Source organism: Suncus etruscus, chromosome 14 (genome assembly GCF_024139225.1).
Source record: "Suncus etruscus isolate mSunEtr1 chromosome 14, mSunEtr1.pri.cur, whole genome shotgun sequence".
Lineage (NCBI taxonomy): Eukaryota > Metazoa > Chordata > Mammalia > Eulipotyphla > Soricidae > Suncus > Suncus etruscus.
The window spans coordinates 73,425,524-73,451,825 of NC_064861.1; the positions used below are offsets into that span (position 1 = coordinate 73,425,524).

At 45.8% G+C, this 26,302-nt stretch overlaps 2 protein-coding genes across 2 annotated transcripts in view; one reads left to right on the top strand and one right to left on the bottom strand.

The window, feature by feature from the left end:
- GCSH (glycine cleavage system protein H) overlaps positions 1 to 26,302 on the bottom strand; it is a 729,662-nt gene that overhangs the window by 459,939 nt on the left and 243,421 nt on the right. The window lies entirely within an intron of this gene.
- Positions 21,473 to 26,302, top strand: part of HSD17B2 (hydroxysteroid 17-beta dehydrogenase 2) — a 49,328-nt gene continuing 44,498 nt past the window's right edge. The window contains exon 1 of the mRNA XM_049787441.1: positions 21,473 to 21,835. Within this exon, the coding sequence (XP_049643398.1) occupies positions 21,562 to 21,835 (274 nt within the window). The 5' untranslated portion in view covers positions 21,473 to 21,561. The remainder of the gene's footprint in view (positions 21,836 to 26,302) is intronic.

The window sequence follows — 26,302 nt, forward strand, 5'->3', positions numbered from 1 at the left end:
AAAGGAATCTTTAAAAAATAATTATCCCAGTCTGATAGAACAAGACTTTCTTCCCATGCACCAGGGGGGAAATCCAGGCAGATTCTAAAGAAAATAATCACCATCTTTTGTTTTAATATTGCACTGCAGCACATTTTAGACTGAAGTTTATTAATCCCATATGTTAGAACTGAGAGAGGGCCAACACTTCCTTTATGTCGCAAACCCCTGAAATCTGCCAAAGACTGTGTTTGCTTCATAATTAGAAGCTTCTTGCTTTTCCCTCCTTTTCGGTTCCTAGTTAATAATAATTCTGTTGTTACTTTATCAAGGCTGTAAGACCCCTTTTCTTTCCCCCCAAAAGGTGAAAAGAGTCTAAGGTGGGCCAGCGAGTTTTTCCACCTGAGTCCTTAGCACTGAACACACAATTCCACCTCACTGTTTCACCAGTCACCTCCCCGCTGAACCCCAGGACTGCCCTTTCTTTCCTTAGAGGCCGGCCTGGCTCAGACTTCTGGGTCTCTGTGCACTCTGACCCCAGCAGTGTGAACCCACTTTGGCTAGCCCTGATTCCCAACCTGGACCACTCTTCCTGGCCAAGAGCTATGAACAGCTTCAAAGTCACTCACTCTGTGTGGTGTGGGTCTTCTCTGACCAGCCCTTCTCTGTCCACAAAACTGTGTATGCCCTGGACTCAGCTCTCCACTCTGAATGGCGTCTGGTTGTCATTTAACTTCTGGCTCTCACTGTTCCTGTGATAGGATGAGAATAGAGCTCTTGGGTTTCTATCACTCAGGTGTCCTTACCTCAATCCCTGGAACATAGCTGACACACCACAGAATACACACATAATTTTGGGCACCAATATCTATCCAATCTGGTCAAGTCATGGTGGGTACGAATGTTACAGTGGGTGGCTACTCTGTTCTGAAATCCCTGTGTTGCCTGCTATTGGATTCTCGCCATTTAAACTCTGCTCTTAGAAAGTTCTAGAAAAAATATTCAACCCGCCACTTGGTGAGATGGGCTCCTGCTGCCTGGAGCTGGAAGGAAAGGTGCATGCTCCTGTTTGTCAGTAAAGCCCAGAGAAGAGAGCCAGATTCCTGAGGTCATGCCAAAGGGGGAAGAGTTTGTGAGAGCAGGAAGAGAGGAGTATAGGGGGATGGTAGGAGAAGCAGATTCTGCAGGCAGAGCAGCCCCTGGGCAGCATGGCCAGAGTTAACTTGGTGCCCCATCAGGCAGGGGGTGCAGGAGGGTTGGAGCTGACCAGACCAATGAAAAAGCAACAGTAACAGGAAGGCTCTGGCTGGCCAACTCACTGTGGCCAGATTGTCAACTCCAGACAAAGCTGGTGACTCTGGTGGGGAGAAACAAGGTCCGGATGTTGCTGCTCCCACCTTGGCACTTGGTACTTGGAAAAGGCCCATGCAGTAGACTGAGCTCTGAGGGGTAGCAGGTGAGTGGATGGAGGTGTGTGTGTGTGTGTGTGTGTGTGTGTGTGTGTGTGTGTGGTTCTGCTTGCACTTGGCACACACAGATTTGTGCTGTGAGGAAGAGGCCAGAGGACCAAGTTTAATAGATGCCTCATGGCACCAGCACAAACCCACCTAAGGAAGAGCAGAAAATGGCAGAGACCCCCCGAGAGTTGGAGGCTAAGCCCCAACAGCAACTCTCTCCTCTTGCATTAGTCTGCTCTCAAAATTGCAGTCAAGCGGCAGCTGCCAGGAATGATGAAATCATACAATTTTGCTACAACCCGGCTGGAACTGGAAGATTCCATGTTGAGTAAAAGAAGCCAGAAGAAGAAGAAAAGACAAGCACAGGGGGATCCAGTCTCTGTGGTACAAAAATAAAATCATTATATTAAGAAATACAATGCAATAAAGAGGAGAAGCTAGAGCCCACTGAACCCTGGAGTTTAGTGAGGAGAAGACTAGAGAAGGGAAGAAATAAGTTGAGGGGCCCGGAGAGATAGCACAGTGGCGTTTGCCTTGCAAGCAGCCGATCTAGGACCAAAAGTGGTTGGTTCAAATCCCGGTGTCCCATATGATCCCCCGTGCCTGCCAGGAGCTATTTCTGAGCAGACAGCCAGGAGTGACCCCTGAGCACCACCGGGTGTGGCCCCAAAACAAAACAAAACAAAACAAAAAACAAACAAACAAACAAAAAGAAATAAGTTGAGGAAGGAAGAAGCTGAGAAAGAAAAGTAATGGGGTGGGGCCGGGGCGCTAGAGGTAAGGTGTCTGCCTTGCTAGCGCTAGCCTAGGACGGACCGAGGTTCGATCCTCCGGCGTCCCATATGGTCCCCCAAGCCAGGAGCGACTTCTGAGCGCATAGCCAGGAGTAACCCCTGAGCGTCACCGGGTGTGGCCCAAAAACAAAAACAAAAAAAAAAAGAAAAGAAAAGTAATGGGGAACAGGAGTTGGTTTTGGTTATATTGATTATGTGAGAGAGTAGTTTATGGATACATCTAAAGCATATACACAGAAAGCACTGAAAACAGGAGTTCTAAGCTGCAACCCCCAAACTTTGTAACATGCTTGCCAAGGTAGCAGGTGGAGTGGAATTAGAGGGGCCAAGAGGGGAACACTGGTGGAGGGAATTTGACACTGGTGGTGGAATTGATGTGGAAATCTTAACATGCCTAAAATTCAACTATCAATACTTTGTCAATCATGGTTCTTGAAATAAAATTTTCTTAAAACTGCCCATTCTAATGCAGCAGAAGTTATGTATGTCAGTGAGATGCTGAACATATACATCAAAACCATTAGTACTTCTGGAAGCTTGAATGCCTATTCTGGCTACTCCTTGCAGCAAATTACAGAAAGATCTTAGGGAAGTTCAGTCAGAAAGGTGCTAAGGAGGAGCTAGAGCGACAGCACAGTGAGGAGGGCGTTTGATTGCCTTGCACGCAGCAGATCCAGGTTTGATCCCCAGTATTCCGGAGCCCCCACCCCCCAAGCACCACCAGGAGTGATTCCTTACTGCAAGGTCAGGAGTAACTCTTGAGCACCGTTGGCCCAAGAAAAGAAGGAAGGAAGAAAGGAAGAAAGAAAGAAAGGAGGGAAGGAGGGAAGGAAGGAAGGAAGAAAGGAGGGTAGGAGGAAAGGAGGGAAGGAGGGAAGGAAGGAGGGAAGGAAGGAAAAAGAAAGGTGCTAAGGAGGAAGGAAACTAGTATTTGAGCAAAGCAAACAGCCATGAAAAGCCCGTCCAGCAGGTGGGTCAAACCTTCAGGGGTGTCCAGAAAGCAGCAAAGATACTCCTGGGAGCACCATATTCTTTGCCCAGTTCCTCCACCAGTAAGTACAAGAAAACAGGGTGCAGAAAAGCACAGAAAACTCCCACGAACACTCTAAGCTACAGGGAAAAAAGACAGATAAAGGTTTTTCTCCTACCAGCTGCTCCATCTTTATATATTCTAGGGTTTATACTTTATTAATTAGTTTCCATCTGATTCTTTCTAGGACTCCAGCGCTTAAAATCGCAATTGCTTTGAGGCTCTTCCAAAACACAGCTTTGTTCCCTAATTGCTTTGCTCTGGGGCAGAAGGACACACATGACTATGGCCCTCAATTTTAAAGGTCAAGTCCAGGAGAGAGAAAAAAGGCATTTTTAATTGAATCCAGGAAGAGTAAAATTTCAAATCTGTCTGACCTCTTGATAATATGACAATAAATGGAAGGTAAGCAAATTGGCGTTTTGTGGGAATTTATGAGGAGAAAACCCATAAAAATACCTCCACATGCTTTAGATTACCAGATATCTAATTAAATGCTTCAGATCAGGAATAAAAACCTTAGATCAATGTACAATGTGTTTGCTCTGAGTTCAAGAGGTCGCATCCACTACCTTTACATATTACATATTACCTTTACATATTACACAATATGCAATATTCCATACCCTACAATAAAAGTGTCCTAAGGCCAGAGTACAATCATTAGGGACCTTACCTTAACTGAAGCTAACCAGGGTCTAACTCTGGCATTTCATATGACCTTGAGCCAGCCAGGAGTGATCCCTGAGTGCAGAGTCAGGAGTGGCCACAAACAAACAAAACAATAATAGATAAATTAAAATGTCCTATAGTTTTCTTAAAGAAGATAAATATAAAAATATATTATATATAGATATACAAATATATTTCTAGGTAGTTTAACACTATGGTGATATGTTTTAAAGTTTTTCTCAGGGACACACTGAACATAAAAACTCATTGTGGGGGCTAGAGAGATAATACTGTGGGTAGGGTGCTTGCCTTGCATGTGCTTGACCTAGGTTCAATCCCAGGCACTCATCTGATTCTCTCAGACTGCCAGAAGTTGATATCTGAGTATAGAGTCAGGAATAACCCCTGAACATTACTGGGTGTGACCCAAAAACCAAGACAAACAAAGAAATGAAGTGCATTCTTAGATGAGATCAGAAAATTTCACTGGAGCCAGAGGCCTTATGAAATGATGCAGTTCAAATTATTCACATGATGGAAACCTTACTTGTGCTTAATCTGAAGAAGTCTTAGCAATCGTATTGGAGTAGAAGCAAGGGAATCCACAGATAACAGCCATGAGGCTCAAGCTGAAATGAATGGGAGGGAGGTAGAGCCCCTCCCCAAGGTAAATGCACACTGAAAAGGGGGCAGAGCACTAAACTGAACACGAAGACATTGTGACTGATTTTGTCTCTGCACACAGCAAAGGGTCCTCCCTGGGACCATCTCACTAGGTAAATGTACACCCTTTTCTTACCCTGATTCCTACTAAAATTCCTTTTACCCAGATATTTGTTGCACAAAATATCCTGGCAACTATAGGACAACAGATAAGGCACTTATCTTGCACACAGCAGACCTGGCTTCTATCCCTAATACTTCATGGGGTTGCCTGAGTCCACCAGTAGTGAACCTTGAGTGCAGAGCCGGGAGTCAGCCTTGAACACTGGGTGTGGCATCAAAACAAGCAAGCAAGCAAACAAAATATCCTGGCAATTATTCAAGATCCATATAACACATGGAATTAAGTCACTTATAACTGGTGTTTCCCATCTGCTTCCCAGAATCCACTCAAAACAAGGCATACCCAGCAGCTCTCAGATCTAGTTCATTTCAGGGAATGAATGGATAAAGGAATGAATGCTGCATCCCTTTTCACTGCCTGAGAGCACTTGCTCTGCACCAGGCCTTGTCAACCATGTTCTGAACAACAAAAATCAGTAATGCTTATGAATCCCATTTTCAGATGGGGAAACAGGCTTAGAGAGAAGTGACCCACCCCAAGTCATCCTAGCTAGTAAAAAGTAGGCAGTGCCAGAACCCACACTCACTGGACACTGTGCATCCATTCCATGGTACATGACTCCACTTCCAGACCTTTCTAGGAAGCTGGGAGGTCTCACAGATCAATGGTATAAAAGTTTCTCCACCCCACTCAACCTGTGCTTGTGCAGTGGGCTCACTCCTGAAATGACCCCACCTGCTCATACCAGGTGTGCCCTATTCACAGGAGCCTTTTCAAGGCTACTACTACTCAACCTTTTGACTTCTTCTGTCTTTGTGAACCTTCATATGAGCACAAAGCCAAAGATTGCTTGTACCCAGTGGGTGATGAATGAAAAGTGATGGATGGATGGATGGAAGGATGTATATATATATATGGAAAGATGAATATGAATGATGGATGGATGGATTGAAGGATAGATGGATGATGCAAGGATGCAAGCACACATGGATGGTGGAAGAAAGAATGGATAATGGATGGATGGAAGGGCGAATGAATGATGGATGGATTGATGGATAAATGATGGATAATAAGTAGTTGATGCATGCATGGGCATATGGATGGATGGATGGATGGATGGATGTTTGCATGGTGATGGTTGGACACACCATGCAAAGATGGATCCTGGACAGACAGATGGACAGATGCATGCATGAATGATGTAGAAGGGTGTAAGGAGTGAAATTCCATGAGTCTATGGAATATTCTTCTCCAACACATTTGCTGAGTCTTTCCTTATTTCTGTTCTTAGATTGTGTGTTTGACACACTGTCCTGTGTCCCCCGACTTTTCTTGCTTTCCCTGCACTGGCCACAGAGCTACCAGCACACCAAGGCTAACATTTATTATGAAGGAGACTTAAAGTCTTAAAGACTTAAAGTCACTCAGAAAGGAAGTTCACAAAAGACCCATTAACAATAATTTTTAAAAAATTACAGGAAATGTACTGTCAGGGAAAAATTTTATTTTGGTGTAAAAGGATAGATGTTTTTGACAACATATGCTGTCTCGCTCTAGTCACATTCAAAGAAGTTCATCTAAAGGGCGTCCTTTGCTGCTCAGGTTTCACCACGTTCAACACAACTTTACAAAGACAAACAAAAGCTTTGGAATCTTAAAAAAACACTCAGAAGGCCAGAGCAAGTGATCAAAGTCCTCCTCATTAACCTCAGGTCTTGTCTCTCAGACTGGTCCAAATTGTGATCATTCCCAAAGCGATAGCACAGCCCTGAGGAGTTAACCTTGAACATGGTCAACTCAAGTTTGATCTCCAGTACCTTATCTGGTTCCTATGTCCTACCAGGAGTAATTTTTAAACAGAGCCAAGAGTATTCCCTGAAAACTGCTCGGTGTGGCCCCCAAATAAACAAAATGCAAAATGTGGTACCAAAACTAACAAAAGGCAAATATAAATCTTAAGTCTGGGGCCGGAGAGATAGCATGGAGGTAAAGCGTTTGCCTTTCATGCAGGAGGTCATCGGTTCGAATCCCGGCGTCCCATATGGTCCCCCGTGCCTGCCAGGAGCAATTTCTGAGCCTGGAGCCAGGAATAACCCCTGAGCACTGCCTGGTGTGACCCAAAAACCAAAAAAAAAAAAAAAAACTTAAGTCTTTTTTTCTAAATTTTATTTTATTGAAACTATTGTGATCTACCACTAGTGTTGACCTCCCTCCATCAATGTTCTCTATACCACTACCCTTTGCCCCCTGGCCTGCCAGTATTACAAGCCCATTTTAGTTTAGATTGTTAAAGTTTAGGTGTCTTGGTTCTATTGTTTTTGACTTTGGCTTAGATATTGTTGTTGACTTTGGTTTAGATATTTAGTTCTGTCTTTTTATCTCCACCAATGCACCAGAGACCACTTAGCCCCTGGTCTTCCATTCTTTCTTTTTTCCCTTTCTTTTTAATTTTATTTAAAAAATGCAGATAGATGAGATAAAACAGTAATCCATGTCCTAAGGTTCTATTAGGTTTTTTGTTTTTTGTTTTTGTTTTTGCATAGGTGCAACAAAAGTTGGGGAAAATAGAAAGGAATAACCTCCTTTAGCCTAAAAAATAGGGAGACCCTACCCATGAAGCAACCTGCCATAAGACCAACTACAGGCTTCGGGTATACTGATTGTCTAACCCCAAAGTCTTTTATTGTGGTCCCAGTAAAAAGTCTTCTCAATCACAGTTGTCGAAGTCAGTTTTCTATAATTAGAGACTTTGGTTTTTGCACAGATCCTTGTTGAAGCTGAATTGTCAGGCACTAAGTCTTTTAAGTTTTAATAGAATTGGAAAAGCTCATGTCAAATCATCTTTTTATTTTATTTTATTTGGATTTTGGGTCACACCCAGTGACATTCAGTGGATACTCCTGGCTATGCATTCAGAAATTGCTCCTGGCTTGGGGGACCATATGGGACGCCAGGGGAACGAACTGCAGTTCGTCCTAGGTTGGCGCATGTAAGACAAATGCCCTACCACCTGTGCCACTGCTACAGCCCCTCATGTCAAGTCATCTTAAGGAATAGTTTGGCTCTATCTGAGCAACTCGGATTGCACAAAAATCCAGAAGAGGGAACCTAGAGACAAGTGAGGAAATGAGGTGATGAACTCTGAGTTTATGAACAGCCCAGGAAGTGTGAGTAAACACATGGATGCCAGATTGGACACATGGGTGCCAGATTGTCAGGGGAGGCATCCAGATTTTTCCACACGATAGTAGTCATGTGTAGCAAATTGAAATGTTAATATTTGTGTGCCTCTGAGGACTCGGAACATCAAAGCACTTGGGTTTTAAAGGAAAATAAAAAGTTTTACAAGTGCTGCCTTCGCATCTACAGTAATGAAGTTAATGAAGTTGATTTCATGAAGCTCCAAATAATACATCTAAGGTCGAAAGATCAGAGGGAAAAAGGGACCTCGGTGTAAGTGTATATGCCCAAGGTAACGTAACCAGGCAGCCTGTGCATTTCCCACAAATCAAATTGCTGTAGTAACTCCCAACAGGTATACAGCACTCGACAGAGCACGGTTTGCATCTATTTGCTCAGCACAGAAATTGTATCCATTAAAGTTCTTTGAATTTCAAGTACCAACTCTAGTTAATTGAAGTGGGAGGAAAATAGCATCTTCAGAATCTCAGAGACTGGGATAATCTATAGGGGCCAACTTCAATACAGGAAACTTGGAGGTTTCCTACCAAAAAAAGTTCTCTGATGTTGTCAGAACAGCCTACTTCAGTGAAGGGCAGGGAGGGGAAGGCTGTGCTTCAGACAGGGAGACTGTGGTAGGTACATTCATACTTGTCTTTTTTGTTTGTTTGTTTATTTGTTTTTGTTTTTGGGTCACACCCAGCAGCGCTCAAGGGTTACTCCTAGCTCCACACTCAGAAATCGCTCCTGGCAGGCTCGGGGGATTATATGGGATGCTGGGATTCGAACCACCTTCCTCCTGCATGCAAGGCAAATGTCTTACCTCCATGCTATCTCTCCGGCCCCCACACTTGTCTTTAATCTTCCAGTTTAAAAGAGCTTAACTCTCCTTACCAGCCTCACAGAACAGGAGGTGACAGGGCTGGGGTTCAAGTCTCCCCCAGGTTCCTCCCTACTCATTTCACTAAGCAGCTCTTTCCTATTTACCCATTCTCTTTCCCAGAAGAAAAAATGAGAAGGCAGGAATAAAGAGAAAAATAGCATCATAGTGGTTAACGGCTTTTTAGCATTGCTTTGTTCTGGGGAAGGAAACAAGCATTTATTGCTTACCACTGAGAAAATGTTTCTCTATTACATATTCAAGACTCTTCAAGTAACAGAAACAAATGTTTATCTTTCACTCAGCCAGCTATTAGCATCTGAACCTTCAAAAGCATTTATCCAGAATCATCAAGCATTCTATGTGGGTCAATGGTTGTTTTAGTTTATTTTCTTTCTTTGAAAAAAGGAATATGTCAAAGATTCTCATGATTATGACCCAAGCCTCTATAAGTACTTAATTAAATCACCATATATTTTGTACCATATGTACTATCCCCCCTCCCCAAAAGTGCATCTTACAGAGTGAATGCCGTCTGCCTGGAGTGCAGGGGAGGAGAGCATATATAAACTACATGCGGTTTATTGTTAGAAGTGTCTTATAGAGCAAAAATATAATAAATGTTGAAACAGTGCTAATTAAAACAGCATATTATTTAGAGTCTCCTGGCAAAAGGCTCTCTGTTCAAGGAGCTAGCATTTGGAGCTCCCCCAGAGAGCAGAGAAGGAACCCCAAAGAAGGAACCTGGTCCCAACCTTTCCCTCATTCTCATTCTCAGCAGAAACACATTGATGGTTTCTGGCATTTCATTAGAGCTGTGCTGTGATTGGAAAACCTTGACGTCTGAAGCATTGTTTGGGGGCACTTCATGGAGCTTCTTCCTGCCCTGCTCAAACCCCGTCATTTCCCCCAGGGAGACACAATTTCAACTAGGCTGTAATCAATGTGATGACCGACATGCCTTCTCTGGTGCCAGTGGGAAACTTTTCAACTCTTTTTTTTGGGGGTGGTGGTGGTGGTGGTGGTCGGGGCGGCATACCCAGCAAAGCTCAGGGGATTACTCCTGGCTCTGCCCTCAGGAAACACTCGTGGCTGTGCTCAGGGGACCCTACGGGATGGTAGGGATCAAACCTGGGCCAGCTGCTCACTGATCTAGCTGTCCCATCACTTGGGCCCCTCATCTCTTTAAATTTAGAGGAAATGAGGCAAAAAAGATAAGAAGAAAGATTTGGTGTTTGAGCAAACAAGATTTGATCGCTGGCTCTGCACAGAGGAATCTAGACTGATGGAATGAGATAATGTCTATACTTCTCTGTATTCACCCCTTTATACCCCCTTGGGCTCTTGTTCAAAACCACCCCTGCAAAACTTACACAGGAATATCACAGTGGTAGGACTTGTAATGCCTCCAAAGCAGAAAAGAGCCCCACATCCATGAACCAATGTGTGAATGGAGAAATAAAAGCAGTTGCTTTCTTCATTGAAGGGTGCATCATTAGAGAATAGTCTACCTTGGGGGATACCCTGAAAACTATTGCCCTCATGCTTTTCATTTGTTTTTGGTTTGGTGGGTTTGGGGGTCACATCTGAGAGTAGCTCAGGAGTTGCCCCTGGTGGAGCCAGATTGAACTACATGCAAGGTAAACACCTTCACTCCTATGCTGTCTCCTCAGCCCCCTACACTCATGTGACTTGCAGTTTCAGTTGCCACTCATAAAAGCATGTTCATTGCATGTGGTTCTTGACACAGGGAACAAATCTGTGAGATAAACATAGGTCTTATTTAAAAAACAACTATTTTCATTCTTTAAACTTTAATTATTTATTGATTGATTGGTTGTTGGGCCACACCCAGCAGTGATCAGGGATTACTCTTGGTTCTGCATTCAGAAATCACCCCTGGCAAGCTAGGGGACCATATGGGATTCCGGGAATCAAACTGGGTCCCTCCCAGGTCAACCGCATGCAAGGCAAATGCCCTACTGCTGTGCTATCTCTCAGGCCCCAAATAGAGGTTTTTATAATATTTCACTTTTGTATTTGTTCTCTCTGCCTGCCTTTTCCCTTACCCCCTTAGGCGAGAGCTCCAGAATTGGAGCAGCTGGCTTGCTAGTAAACTGCTTGTGTTCAAGTTTCTTGCCTCTTTTTACCCTCATACCTGTGTGGATTATTTACTGCAGGCTAATATAACCGGAACAGTTTCCTCCTATCCTTCCTGGGTAGGGGACATGGGGTTTCCCTTTCCCTTTTGGGAACGGTGGAATAACCAAACCTTAACCCTACATTCAGTGAATGTTTCACTTCACAAATCATGGGGCAGGTAGCACATTGAAGTGGACTAGTTCCTGGATGACCTGGGGGTAACTTAGGGTGTGGCTGCTTATGTCTATAGAACTTCTTTGGGGGTGGTCAAATGTGATGGCTCTGCATCCACTTTCAATACCTGAGCTCACTGATCTGTGTCCTTGAAATGGGTGAGTCGAAAGCCCTCTGAATTGTATCTCACAAAAGGAGCTACAGGAAGCATGACCCATGACAATAATGTCAAGGGCCCGGAGAGATAGCACAGCAGTGTTTGCCTTGCAAGCAGCCGATCCAGGACCAAAGGTGGTTGGTTCGATCCCGGTGTCCCATATGGTCCCCCGTGCCTGCCAGGAGCTATTTCTGAGCAGACAGCCAGGAGTAACCCCTGAGCACCACAGGGTGTGGCCTCCCCCCCACCAAAAAAATAATGTCAAACTTCCTGAAATATCAGTGGACATTGGGATCCATGAGGTCAAGGGTGTGACACCTTTCCCCAATAATCGGCCCCTAGGAGTGGCCAGATCATATGCCAAAAATGGGAGAAGTTTGTCATTGTCCTAGTAAAACCAGCCTGGTCCTCTGTCCCTCTACTCTGTTATGGGACTTGCCCCTCAAGCTTTTTCTTTCAGTCAAGAAGGTGAAAAAAGGACAAAGCGAAAAGGAAAATGAGGCTTGAATAATAAGTGGTTTGCAACGATCTGCTCTAAAAACTGAGAGTCGACGTGTCTTAATTGTCACTGTCCAGTGACTTCATTTTGTTTCTCCTCTCGATGTGAAGGGCCTTGGATGCCACAGTAATTCCAGTCCTAATGATGCAGGCATCAATATGCAGTGGGGCTCTCCCTAGCCTGCAAAGCCCCCTTTTCAATATTTTCCTTCCTCAGAGGCTCTGTGCTCTCTCTACATGTACCAAGGTGGAGCAGAGGAGAGAGGGCGGCTTTTGCTTGCTCCATTTTTCAGGAGCACTGGGATGGGGCCTTCTGGAAAAGCAAGACTACAGGGTTCAGACAGAGGCAGCCCTTTGAGGGCAGAATCTGTTCCATGGTGCAAAGATATGTCCTAAGAATTCAGTTCCCGGGGGCTGGAGAGATAGCATGGAGGTAAGGCGGTTGCCTTTCATGCAGGAGGTCATCGGTTCGAATCCCAGCATCCCATATGTTCCCCCGTGCCTGCCAGGAGCAATTTCTGAGCATGAAGCCAGGAGTAACTCCTGAGCACTGCCGGGTGTGACCCAAAAACTAAAAAAAAAAAAAAAAAAAAAAAAAAATTCAGTTCCCTAGACAATAGAGCAGCTGTCTTTGCTTAAACTTTGCTCTTCATTTATGGGAATAGCTCGGTGGGTCTCTGACTGCATCATTTCCCGACCCCTTCCCTCTCCTTCAACTAGCACAGCCTTGTTTGGGCTCTTTTCTGTCTTCTTACTTCCCGTTCCCCCTTTCTGCAGCTCCTCCTCTCTCCCTCCCTTCTGTTTTCCCCACCTCCCCTCTCTCATCTTCCTCTCTTCCTGCCACCTGCCCCTCCTCCTCTCTTCCTCTCCTTTTGCCTCCTTTGTCGTTCCTTTTACCTGGCTAAAACCCAAGAGTCCACCTTCAACTTCTCTTCTTCTGCGTCTACAGACCGTCTACTCTCAACTTCTGTTCTGTAGTTTCCACTATGAACCCTGAGTAGATAACCCCAAATGGATAAGCACCAGTCACGGGGAGAACCCAGTATTTATGTTTATGGGGAGAGTCTGTTTGTCTGAGTCTCATGTTCAGAAATAAGTTTCATGCTTGGGGCCAGAGCAGTGGCACAAGTGGTAGGGCATTTGCGTTGCATGCACCTAACCTAGGATGGACCATGGTTCGATCCTTCGGCATCCCATATGGTTCTCCAAGACAGGAGTGATTTCTAATTGCAGAGCCAGGAGTAACCTTTGAGCGTCACCGGGTGTGGCCCAAAAAGAAAAAAAAATTAGTTCCATACCTGGAAATGCCTAGTACTGCCATGTCATTTTCACACTTCCACTTCCACAGGCTAGCAAGTGAACCTTGGCTGCCTGCACAGTCTACCATATCTGAGGCCAGACTGAGGCTGGGCCCCCGGGTTGCCTGTTTTCTTATTTTTCCACTATAGGGTCCCTGTGCTAGACCACAAAGTCCCATGAGAGGAGATGGAGCTGAGCGAGAGCCCTGGGGAAGCAAAACTCTGAGGTTCTGGGAGATGAAATCACACATGGGCAACTGGAATGAATCCCAGCACACTTTTGAGACCAAATGTTCCAAATGAAGGTGTCTCCTAGCAGCCCTCCCTCTGCAATTTCTAGGAAAGAAGCCTTCCTGGTCCTTTCCAACTTGGCAGCAATGCAGACATGTCCTGGTCAGAGGTCTGGGGACTCCATCCTCACTGGCTTGGATCCTGGGCCTCCCTCTCTCCTGGCTTTGAAAAGGAGACCAGCATTGTTAGTCTCAATGGAGCTTGGACTTCATTACCTCTGCTAAGACCTTTGTGTCAAATACAGTTGCAGACTCAAGTCTGTAAAGTCAGGGCATGGATATAGCTTTTGGGGTACATTTTTAACCCATTTCAGAATATGAATACTTCTCCAGCTTCTCATCACTCCGACCCCCAGTCTTCCAGTTGTTAAAGGTGGAAAAATAGCAAGAACCTTGTTTGTCAAAGGATAAGCGGGGAGGTTGGGTTTCATATTGAGGGAGAGATAGTGATGGACGTGGCTTGGAAGAAACTGATAAGAAAAGAATCTTGGCAGACTATAGTGTTGGGGGCTTACACCCAACAATACTCAGGAATTAGTACTGGCTCTGTGCACAGAGATCACGCCTAGCAGGATTTAGGGAACCATATGGGATGTCATAGATCAAACCCAAGTCAGCCACGTGCAAGGCAAACTCCCTCCCAGCTGTGTGTATTATTGTTCCAGTCTTGGAAATTTAAGTCAGTCTTATCTGGGTCCTAGAATTACAGAGGGTTCAGCTAATAAGTAGATTATAATGTTGTAGCCTATGACCTTGCTCTGCTTCCTTCTTTCGAACTTGATCTCCTGCATGTAAAATATTGCAATCCTTTCCTCAAGTTTTAAATATTCCTCAGCAACATGAGTTTTTATGGCCATATGACCATCCATCAGTGAAACAGGCTCTCATTTATATGACAAATCCTTTCTGGTAAGCCATTGAAGACGTTTCTACATTTTACACATGATAAATAACACGGAAATGAACAACTTTCTCTGTAAATCATTATGCACATCTCTGATTATTTTCAGATGGGCTCATTGTAAATAACACCAAACAGTTTTGCGATGGCAATTTCTGCTCATTGTTTTCTTATGAAGGAAACTTATTCCTTTAGGCAAAAACAAAAAAAATTTTTTTGGAAAAAAGAAGTTCATGAAACATCTGGCTTATGGAATAATTTACTTTTGGTATTCAGCTGTGCTCCCAAATGGTGAATTGTCTTATATTTCTAATTGGCTTGTTGTCATCGTCAATTTAATTTTTCTTCTGGAGATGCAAGTGCAGCAGGCGTTTGTCTGTGAATTTGCTCCGGTGCACAGGACAATGGAGGACAGACGTGTTCAAATGAGTGAGTTGCCTTTGGCTCTGATATCGTGATTTGTAAGTTATTTGCCCGAGAGGAAGAGACAGCAATGGAGTCATTACATTCCAGAAGTTTGTGTGGAGACCCAAGAAATCCTTGTTTTAATGGCTGCCTTTGACCCTGGGCTATGCCAGGTCACTTCCTCTGGTCCATGTCCAGGACCCTGACAGGCCGTACATTATCTCTAGTTGATGGCCAGCACCTGGGGCAGGGAATGGAACAACTTGAAGAAAGTAGTACAGCCATGGTCTGGATTTAGCTCTGTTTAAGTCACATTCCACATGCTGAAGAACATAGGACTCCTAGGCTTTTGACTTTTGCCATTTTATGTTTTATTCTTTTTGGGTGAGTGGGGAATACCCAGCAATGCTCAGGGGTTACTCCTGGCTCTGCCTTCAGGAATTAGTCAGAACACAGCTCAGGGGATTAAGTGATATGTTGGGGATTGAACCAAGACAAGTGCCCTCCGGACTGTCCTATCTGGCTTTTGACTGATAAGATACTGATAATACACCAGACTTCCAGGACCTGACCAGGCATGTCAATTTCTAACTTCACTCCAGCATCCCATGTGGTGCCCTGCGCAACCCTTATGCAACCCTTGAGTGCCACTGGGTATGGCCCAAAAACCAAAAGAAAATAAAAGAATGGAGAGAAACATAGTTGGATGCATGGCAGAAATATTTTTATACAGACTGATTCCTTATATATTGGTGAGAAAAAAGAACTACAGAGATGGGGAACCCACATTACACTAAGTAAAGCCCTGGGAATCTTCATGTTGGTTCTTTGCTGGAATCCTTTTACTATGCCAGATTTATGGGTGCATCTTACTGCCTCCTTACATTTGAGTCTCTCAAAGGCAAGTGGGGTTACTTTTCTTTTTAGCTCCAATTCTTGGGATGAATGGACAGTTAGAACACAATGGTAACAAAAAGCAGCAAATGGGCTAGTCTCCTTCTACGAGTTGACCCTGCTCTGGTATTTGTTCCAGCAGATTTCTTGTCCACTGTATTGCTTCACTCTGGGACTGATTGTCATGAAGGGCTTACGAAGGTCCAGGCAGCCTGTGTTTGATCTCCAGGGGAGAGAAAAAAATCAGAGAAAAGGTAAAGAAAACACATGTCAAGAATGTCACCTGCCTCCTGTCTGACCAGGCTGAAGTCCCTGTAGTAAATCTTGACTGAAAGCAGAAAACATCCTTTAAATGGCTCAGAATCCATGTCTGATGACATTCAGGGAGAGGATTCATTTCAAAGACACCGAACCCAAGAAGGGTTAGGTATAGAGCTAACACAGGGCTGGGTATAGAGCAGTAAAAGAAGCAAGGATGGGGGGCTTTTGACTGCCTCTATCAGTTTGTCTCTGGTCTAGCTCTCAGAGAAGGTATCCAGGTGGAGGTAAAGAACTGATGTGCAGTATAGACAATGTGAGCACTAACAGGTGTTCCTGAGCATACACAGACCCTGGACCTGCCTGACTCATTGGGTAGACAACCCCACACCCAGACAGAAGTGCACCTTGTAATCTCGCACACTCACCTCATGAAGCAGAGTGGTCTAGAGGCGAATGGTTCACTAGCTCAGTGTTAGGAGCACAGATAGGTTCCTGGGATGTCCCTCGGAACATGCTGATTATGGGAAGTAGGAGAAGTTGGAAGGCAGAAAGAGCCAGACATAATGATTTCCTTTCTTTTTTTTTTTTTTTTTGGTTTTTGGGCCACACCCGGTGACGCTCAGGGGTTACTCCTGGCTATGCGCTCAGAAGTCGCTCCTAGCTTGGGGGACCATATGGGACGCCGGGGGATCGAACCGCGGTCCGTCTCCTAGGCTAGCGCAGGTAAGGCAGGCACCTTACCTCGAGCGCCACCGCCCGGCCCCATGATTTCCTTTCTTACCCATCACCTTAAAAACAGGCTATTTCGGGGCTGGGGTGGTGGCGCAAGCGGTAGGGCATCTGCCTTGCATGCACTAACCTAGGACGGATCACGGTTCAATCCCCCAGCGTCTCATATAGTCCCCCAAGCCAAGAGCAATTTCTGAGAGCATAGCTAGGAGTAACCCCTGGGTGTGGCAAAAAAACAAACAAACAACAAACCAACAACAACAACAACAACAAAACAAAACAGGCTATGTCTAGGGAGCCAGGAATGTGGCTCTGTGATAGATAGCAGCCTTGCATGTGTGAAGCTTTGCTGCTCACCCCTGGCACCCCAAAGCAAACAAACAAACTACCAGCCCGTAGAAGAAATTTCAATGGCAGGTGGGAGACAGTCTTCCTCAGCTTCAGGTCTTTTCCAGATGCTCTGTAGACTAGAATCTGCCCACACTTTCCTCATTCCTTTACATTGCAAAGCTCTTTGTTTTTCTCACTAAAATCTTTGACTCCCTTTCTAGAGTGTATCATCTAAATCCCAATGGACCCACTAGATGAAAGGTTCCACCCTGGGTGACTGTGCATAAACTTGTTTTACTTCCTTTGGCTAATATGTCAGTTATATTATTTCCCAGCCTAAGGACATGACGGGAGAGAGAGAGGCATTTGCTCTCCAATAACCCATATGCACACCACATCACACGCACACACATGCACACACACACACACACACACACACACACACAGCAAGAGCTCAGTGCTTAGGTTAGATTCTAACACTCCTTTCCACAACTGTGTCTCTGCGTCTTCCAGCTGGTCTGTAGAGTCTTCTCTGTTTAGATTCCTATAGCTAGGGACAGTGCCTTGAAGCTGCCTTGGGAGTGGCACAAATCCAGTTCACTGGTGGGTTCCCCTCCCTTGTCCAAGTCAAGGTAGCTCAGTTAAGCTTCACTTTATTTTGTTGCTGCTAAAGGAATTGGAAACTGGATGCGCTTTGTGCAAGCCCAAGCACCAAAGGAAGGATGAAGATCAACATCAAGAGTCACCTTATGGGCTCAGAGAGTAATAACAGCAGCAAAAGCCTGGCATGAGGCTGACCTGGGTTCAATCCCCAGCATCCCCCCACGGTCCTTCTGAGCCTGCCAAGAATGATCTCTGAGCACAGATCTAGGGGTAACTCCTGAGTATGACTAGGCAAGACTCCCTCAAAAGAAAAAAAAAGTAGCTTTAGAAGGACCAGAGAGATGGATTAAGGTATTTGCTGACTTTGTACCTGGCTGACTCTAGTTAGGTTTCTGCACTGCATTGGGTCCTCTGAGCACCACCAGGAATGAACCCTGAGCATAGAGCCAGGAGTGAGCCCTGAGCACTGCCAAGTGTGCCTCTCCCCCAAATAAAGAGTTATCAAGAGGAAGAGGATGTTCTAGTACCCCACCTGAGCTGAACTTTTCCAGGCTTCTGAGCTCCTACTTCTGGCTGTGCTGGCAATAGAGGAGGTGACTACTTGGTGGAAACGTTACAGAGAGAATCCGAAATTCCAGGAAGCTGCTTTCTCTGAACCCCACTCTCAGCTCAACCTTGGAAGTCGGGGTTCTTTCCTGAACCCCACACCTTTTCCTATCCAGGTCAGAAGTGCCTCTTCTGGTATTAAGAGATTTCGTGTGGCATCCCATGGGTCCCTTGAGACCAAACCACTCCTTTTGCCCTTGAGAAGTGAAGAGCAACTGCTGGGCAAGGGGGGAGGGTTATAGCCAAATGGGGGTGGCACCTGAGGTGCTCTAGGGCAACATGATAGAATCTAAAGGTGTCATGGGTCAGGCCAGGTCAAGGGAGCAGTTCACTCAGAGCTGAGCCGCTAAGGGCGGCTCAGAACTGGGCTGGTTCTTCCGAATGATGCCATAAATGATGATGCCATGTCTGCGCCCATCCTTCTTCACTGTTGCTCCTTCAGGCTCACCCAGGTCAGGAAGAGCCTGGTTTCTTACCACAGCTGGAAAGGACTTACTCAATGCTGTTCCCTGAGGCACCCTGGGGTATGACTCAGTGTAAAAGCACCCGCCTTGTAGGTGTGTGAGGTGGAGAGTTGGATCCTGGCACTGCTCACATACTTCCTGGGACCCATGCTCCATCCTAGTGTGCCACAGCCAGTGTGAGTGCCACCTTGAGTGATGGATGAGCACTACAGCCAGCAGAGTGACCTCTAAGGAGCACTGTGTGAGCACCACAGTGATCCCTCCTCCCCCAGCTGGAATGTGAACCTTGGAAAACACCACGAACAGGAAAGTGTGGAACCCGCCTTCCCCACTTATATCATCAATAGCCACAAAAGGAAAGCGGGGAGTAACCGCTATCCTTCCTGCTGAATTTTATTCCACAAATACTAAGTCCATGTTACGTGCTGGGCCCTTGGTGCATGATAAATAAAAACAAAAAGCAAACTGACAAACAGAAAAGATGGTTAGAGAGAGGGTGGAGTGGTCAGAGCACTGGGCCTTGCATGTAGTCGATCCTGGCTTGATCCCTGGCACCACTAAGCAACTGAGCACAGAGCCAGGAGTCAGCCCTCGGCATAACTGGGTGTGGACCAAGAAACTTTCAAAACCAAATAAAAACAAGAAACAAAAAGTCCTCTTGTCCTTGAAATTTCAGTGCACAGCAGCGGAGATGGAACAAGCTTATAATGGGGTCCAGAAGTAGCGGAACTGGATTGGGCTGTGGAGGGTGTGAATAGGACATGGGGTAAGGAGAGGAGGAGGAGGATGAGGAAGTAGAGGAGGAGGGAGCCTTGATTCTTGTGATGAGCTGAACAAAGAAGCACCAGAAGGGAAAGGACGGAGACCCCACCCTATGCTTACAAGCTCTGGGGGGCCTTATGGCTGAGCCTGTTTCTTCAGAGGAAGCATTGGGAGGGTCCGTGCACAGGCCTTGCCCCATGTTTCAGCAGAGTGAACACCCCACCTGTGGCCATCAACCTCATCTGGACATGCCTGGATGGCCACCACAAGTAACACATTCCCTTTCTTCTGGGTCCCAGTATGGAGGGAACACACAAAGTAGGGAACTCTACTGCCTCTGCACCCCAAAAAACCTCTGATCAAAGCCTGAATCTAATTTGAGTATGGGATGGGGGGGTTGATGCTGGCAGCAGAATTTGGGGTGTGGGGGAAGGAGGATTCAGGCTGCACTCCCACCCCCCACCCATCTGCTCAGTCTGGAACCACCCACCTGGCCCGCCTCTCTGGCAGCTGAAAGCCCCATGTGGGCTCATTTGCAGCCCCCCGCTGCAGCCTCCAAGCTCAGTCATACTTTCCTGGATCTTGGGGTCTGGAGAGAGCCCAGCACCGCCTGTCAGGGCTCAGGGCTGCATCCAAGTGTCTGGATGCTTGACAAGCTGGTGGCTTCTCTCCTTGGGCTGGGACCGATGAAAATGTTCTTTTTGACACCATCATTGCTTTGCCACTGAGGGAAACAGATGGAGACAAGCACCAACTTCTTCACTGTACCTCCTCAGTGAGGGGGTGTTGAGGAGCATGGGACACAGGCCAGCAGCTTGGAAGGCAGACATGGTCACTGAGGTCCAACCTGGACCTGGGCTCATGTCCTCCCTTTTGCCCATCATCATTTTTCTTTCATTCTTTCTCTTTATTTTGGAAGGAGGAGAATGGAACCAAACAATACTCAGAGCTTACTCCTGTCTCTCAGAAATCACTCCTGGTAGTACTCTGGGCTGATTCTTATTCCTATGCTCAGAAATCACCCTTAGTGGTGTTCAAGGGACTCTATGCAGTGCCAGGGATTGAACCTGGGTCTGCCTTGTGCAAGGCAAGTGCCTTAGCCCCTATACTATCTCTCCAGCCTTGTTAGGGGTCTTTTTTCTAAGACCTTTCCCCAACTTTTTTCGTCTCTGTTTCCTCTCTGCAAAATGAATGTAATAACATAACCTGGAGCTATTTGAATATAGTCCCAGTGAGACTGGAGGAAGAATGGGCTGGTCCATGCACATTTGCAGTCTTTTATTTGCCCTTCAAACAGGAGATATTTAAGAAGTGTCAAGGCTCTCTGACAGCTTCAGCCCTGGTGCTGTGTGATATGGCCCAAGGCGCTTGACTCTTGAGTTCTTCCTTGTGAAACTGCTCCGGTCCTAACAGAAACTCCTTCAGAAGGTGATGAGTGGCATTCAAAGCTTGAAGCATTCCACAAAGCATATGAATGAATGAATAAATGAATGAATGAGTGCCCCCTGGTCCACACAGCCCCAGCAGAGGCAAGTGTGAGTGATGATTGCCACCTCCCTGGCATATCCCTCTCCAGCTCCATCATACATCTGAAACACTTGTCTCTGCACAGTTCTCTAATTTCCTGTTCTTTCTCTGTGCAAAAGACTTAGGCAGGGGAGGGCAGAGTCCTGTCATGGAGAACATGTCTCCAAAGCCATCTCCAAAGCACGCTGCTTGCCTGGGTATATATACACGCGCATTGAACAGTGTGCCACTCGGTACACACACACACACACACACACACACACACACGCATTCACTCACACCCATGATGAGCTGGGAGTTGGGATATTCACTGCACACAAACTCAACCCTAGTCAATTATTTCCACCGTATCTCCTCAGAGGTGGAACAGTTTACCCCGCCCCCCCCCCAAAATAAATCAATAAGTCAATAAATCAATAAAAAGAAATAAAAAAGCAAAAAGATGGATAGCGTGTACGTGTATCTGCCGTGCGCACAAGGGGCATCGGGTGAGGAAGGGGAGAGGCATAAGGCAAGGACGCTGTGATTTATGGTCCACGGCACCCGGGTTTCAGTTACCCACCCGGAGAGATTTTCCTGCACGCGTTTGCTTAATCCGGCTCATGCAAAGTGTGCTGGGACTCTCATCTCTCCCTCCCTCCTTGCGCCTCTCCAGTCATATAACCTAGGCTGCTCCAGCCAGCCTTTGCCCACTGGACTGGCTGGTCCGGAGCGTGCCAAAGTGCCGGCAGGCTCTCAAAAATGAGCACTTTCTTCTCTGAGACAGCAGCCATGGGGCTCTGCCTGGCTGTCACGGCAGTGGTGGGAGGGACAATTCTTTGCAAAGTCCAGAGTCGCCCGGGGCAGCAGGGGAGAAAGGTGGTCTGCCTGGCCGGTCTCTGGGGAGGTGCTTGCCTGCTCAGCCTCTCCCTCTTTTGGGGTTTCGTCCTCTGCTCCTTATCGTGTCTCCTCACCTACAATTACTTCTCTAGCCAAGCGCTGTTACCTGTGGAGCAGAAGGCTGTCCTGGTCACAGGTAAGTGGACTGGCAACGGGCGATTCATAGCCGCCACTTGGCGGTGTCTGCTTAGAATTTTGGCCACGTTTGGGGCTTAAAAAAAAGAAAAGGAAAAAAAGAAAATCCTTGGCATGGAGTAAATGAAAGCTCATCACCAAATGGTTTTTTACTACGTTGTTTTGCTTTGCACTGGGAGGGGAGAAAGGGTTGGCCGGCGTGGCTGGAGGGGACCCATAGTGCGTGATCTCGTTTCCCAGGCGGAATAGCAGAGAGAGAAGGAGGCAGCATTTTATGGGGGTTTACTGCTGAGCCAGGAATGTCCCACCAGGAATCTTTTGCCTTTGCACGGAATTTCGTTCTGAGATGAGTGTTTGCCCTTCTGCTGTCATATGCATGTGCATGTCTGTGTGTGTGTGTGTTTGTGTGTGTGCGCGCTCGCGCGTGTGTAACCATGAGAGCGCATGTGAAGTGCGTGTGTTTTGGCTTAAACCTTTGTCCTTCGGTAAGTCTTTAGCCCGATAAGGTACTTAATTAGATCAAGCTGGCAGCGTGGCCAGAGGCTCGGGCTTGTTAGCGGAGCTGCCAGCTCTCCTTTTGTGCTGCCTTTTTTCTGCCGCAAGTGTGAAGCCAAATTAAAATCCTCCAGGGTCGTAAAACTGGTTGGTTTGCTTGTGAAGTGAGAGCTTGGCTAAGTCTTTAATTAGGATTGCCCATTGAGAGAGATCCTGACCCCAGAAATTTCTGCCAAAGAAGGGCATCCATCAGCTATAGGATCATTTGCCTGGAGGAGACACTCCACCCTCCCCGCCCACTCCCACTGTCCCGCTGAACCTTTAGTAAAATCGGGGTGCGGATGGAAGCAAATCAAGGATTTTCTCAATGCTCCAAAGAAAGACACCCTAAAGTCCAGTTTTACTGGACCCAATTGTGAAAATTCTTTCTTACAGTGAATGTAAGACAGCTCTTAGAATCTTCAATGCAAAAAGTAAAAGAAAGAAAGAAAAAAAAAAACAAACCAAACACACTGAAAGCATTTTCCTGGTAGAAAAGTCACAGGGAGCAGGCTGGAAAGCTGGGTGGGGAGTGGACTGGGTGGCCGTTACCTTTATCTATACGGCTGTTTCTAATCCCTGGCAGGGCTGGTCGTTGGCTGCCAGCTGATCAAAGGGACTGCCTGGGGTTTACGATTTTTCACTAGGGACGAATTCTCTGATGACCACACGGCCTTAGGATCAAAAGCTATCACCAACTCTTTACCCTTCCAGCTTGAATGGAGCTGAGCTGCACGTACCCCTTTGCATGTGGGAAAGCAGAAGAACTAAGCATGCCCCAATATTATGAATATATAATATGCATGTATATATTTATAACAATGTCATGACTGACCCAAAGGGATGTCCCTAAAGTCCCGTATTCCTGGGAAATCCGTTTCAGGGAGTTTCACTTCCGAGGTTAAAAAATTATCCCAGATATTAGGATCTATGCAGGTGAGCCTGCAGGTTAGTGAAAAGACCAGGCATAGGACCTCTCTAGTCTCTTCTGTTCTGCAGCCTCTGCTGGAAGACTGAAGGAGGCTCTCACATGCTCCCCTCCCGGCCAGTGAGCTGGTCCCAGTCACTCCGCTCTAAGAACCTTATTTTTTGTGTGACCTTTCCAATGACTGGTTCAATTAGGCAATTCTGCCCTGGTGACTAAGTTCGGAATGAGGTGCTGAGCAGCTTGAAAGCTCAGAACGAAGAGGGGAATGATATGCATGTACGTGTTCTTTCAGGTTCTTTGCCATGTTTACGGGATGCCTTTGGTTGCCATGTCATTTGAAAAAAAGTTTCCAGATCTTTGTACCATATGAGAGATCAGAGATAAATGTGTTTAGTATTGTTTATTTTAATTTTTTTTCAAAAGTGGCAGCAGCTGCCGTGAGTGTGAAATAACCCAGGTTGGAGGTGATTTATGTTTAGAATTTTATCTCTGGGGAAAGAGTCTTTGCAGAACCATAAAGATTGCTTTATCTGATCATTTCCCCCCCACTCCCAGTGAAACCCTGAGGGAGGTGGCTCAAAGGGTTGGTGCTCAAGCTTTGAGCCCTGGTTTTATCTTTGACCATGCCTAAAAGTCTCCACACCCCTGGAAGAGCCCCTCCATCCTGGAAAAAAAAGGGAAAAAAGAAAAAAGAAAAGATAGACTGAAAGATGGGGGAAAACACACAACAAAATAGCACCTTGTTATTTAAAACAATGAAAGGTCAAAAATAATCCAAACAGTAATAAAATTAGAGTATACTCATGTCTGTAAGCAATAGTGGGTGACCTTGAAAAATGACAACTGAGTCAGGACTCAGGCAAAGGCATGATGTCCAGGAAAGTCATACTAAAAATTACAAAAACATGAGTTGGAAATCATGTTTTAAAGGGCTGGATCCAAGTGCTTGGGTGTTTTTTTTTTTATTTTCCACCAAGATGTGTCTGTCTCTGAGAATTTCTGTCATGGAGAAGTATGGCTTCCATTTACAAAAAAGTTTACAAAGAGACAAAGTCAATGAAAAAGCAATAAAAAGGAGACAGCCTCAACCATGAAATCTGTCCTGGTGCTTGCTTCATGCTGGGACAGTGGACCCAGATCTCAGACAAGGACAAGTGCAAAAAAATAAAAAGTCACTTTGTTCTTGAGTCCTTGATTTCCTATTTGCCTCTGGGGTTTTATATAAGAAGCAGAACCAGGAAGGCAGAGAGTTTTTGAACAGCAATTTCTGACTTCAAGGCACCTGGCACCTGGACCTGTCTTCTGCTACTTAAACATGAGTGAGATGCAAAGTGCAGAGCCAAGAAGCAATAAAAGTTAGGACCTTCATGGGGAGCTGCCCTGACACAGGGGCTTGTAGCTGGGAGTGATGTGATGTGGCCGGGGGCTTCTAGTCTCTAACATGACCAGTTATCAAGGCAGTAGGACACAGTTAACAACAACAGTGCTTTTGGTACTTGGATTTGGACTAGAACTTTTGTTGCATCACATATGGTCCCCTGAGCCTGCCAGGAGCGATTTCTGAGCATAGAGCAAGGAATAACCCTGAGCGATGCTGGGTGTGATCCAAAAACCAAAACCAAACAAAACAAAACAAAACAAAAAAAAAAAGAGCTCCCAAACTTTTACCAATCTAGGGCTCTCATTCTTTGGGGATACACCATCCTCCTCAGAGCCTGGTGCCTTGCCCAATTCTCTGTTAGTATTGCCCAATCTTTAGTTAGAAGAAATTGAAGGTAATTTAGGGTTTCATGTCAAGACCCTCATTCATGGGGTTCCTCTGAATCTTTTTTCACCTGACTCTGGTGGTTAACCTCCTGAATTGTATTTTCTCTGGTGCAGAGCAAAAACTTGCAGAGTCTCACTGCCCAGTGTGTGAGACACAGTCAATCACGGGGCTAAGAGGGCACAACTGGATCATACCCACATGCTCAGGGGCCAGGTGGGTGCAGACAGTGCTTGTGTGGGAAGTTTGACAGAAGAAGAGCTTCCTTAGGAATTAAAAAGGTTGCCTTGCAAGCAGCCGATCCAGGACCAAAGGTGGTTGGTTCGAATCCCAGTGTCCCATATAGTACCCCGTGCCTGCCAGGAGCTATTTCTGAGCAGACAGCCAGGAGAAATCCCTGAGCACCGCTGGGTGTGGCCCAAAAACCAAAAACCAAAAACCAAAAAAAAAAAAAAAAAAAAGGAATTAAAAAGGTGTTTTGTAGGGTGGGGAAGGAGGGTTTCAATAGTGGATGGAGTATGTGCCTTGCATGTGTGAGGCTCTGGGTTTAAACCTCCCTAGCAACATCCAAATACATAATAGATCAGTAAAAAGGAGGCTTCTAGTGGAGAAATAGAGAGGTTTTCTTGGCTGATCAATTGAAGTTCTGTACACATAGTCAGCACTCATTAACATTTGTCAAGTCGCTTACTTTTTAATGGGAATTTTCAAACCTGGAGGCAGTGAATGTTGGATTAGAGAGAAAGGGATTTCTTTTGCTGTGGAGGTATTTATCTTCAAACAAGGAGTCTGAGATGCCCAATAGCCTCTTCTGGGATGTGTTAAATAAGCCCAATGGAGTCTTATTAAAGAGTCCAATTAAGGTTTGAAAAGTTGAAAACTATGGGTGTCCTCTTGGGGCTTGAACATCTTGAATTTTACTTGAGGTTTATTGAGCTAGATCAACCAAGGCCGTAGACTCAGGACTAAGGGGAATGAGATATATGAGCTCAAAGTTTTCCCCATTTCATGTTGCGATGTTCACATCCATTTTATCTTGAAAATGAAGAGAAACTGTGTGTGTCCAAAGTCCTGGAGTCATTTAAATGTTAGAACCCAGTCACAACTACCTCCCAAAGTCACATGCTGAGCACTGTCATTGCCACTGCTACAGCCCCTGATTACTAATAGTCCTTCCTCAGGATTTGTAGGCTGCCCCAGGATTCAAACTGTGCCTATATAACCCGGAAGTAAATGGCAGA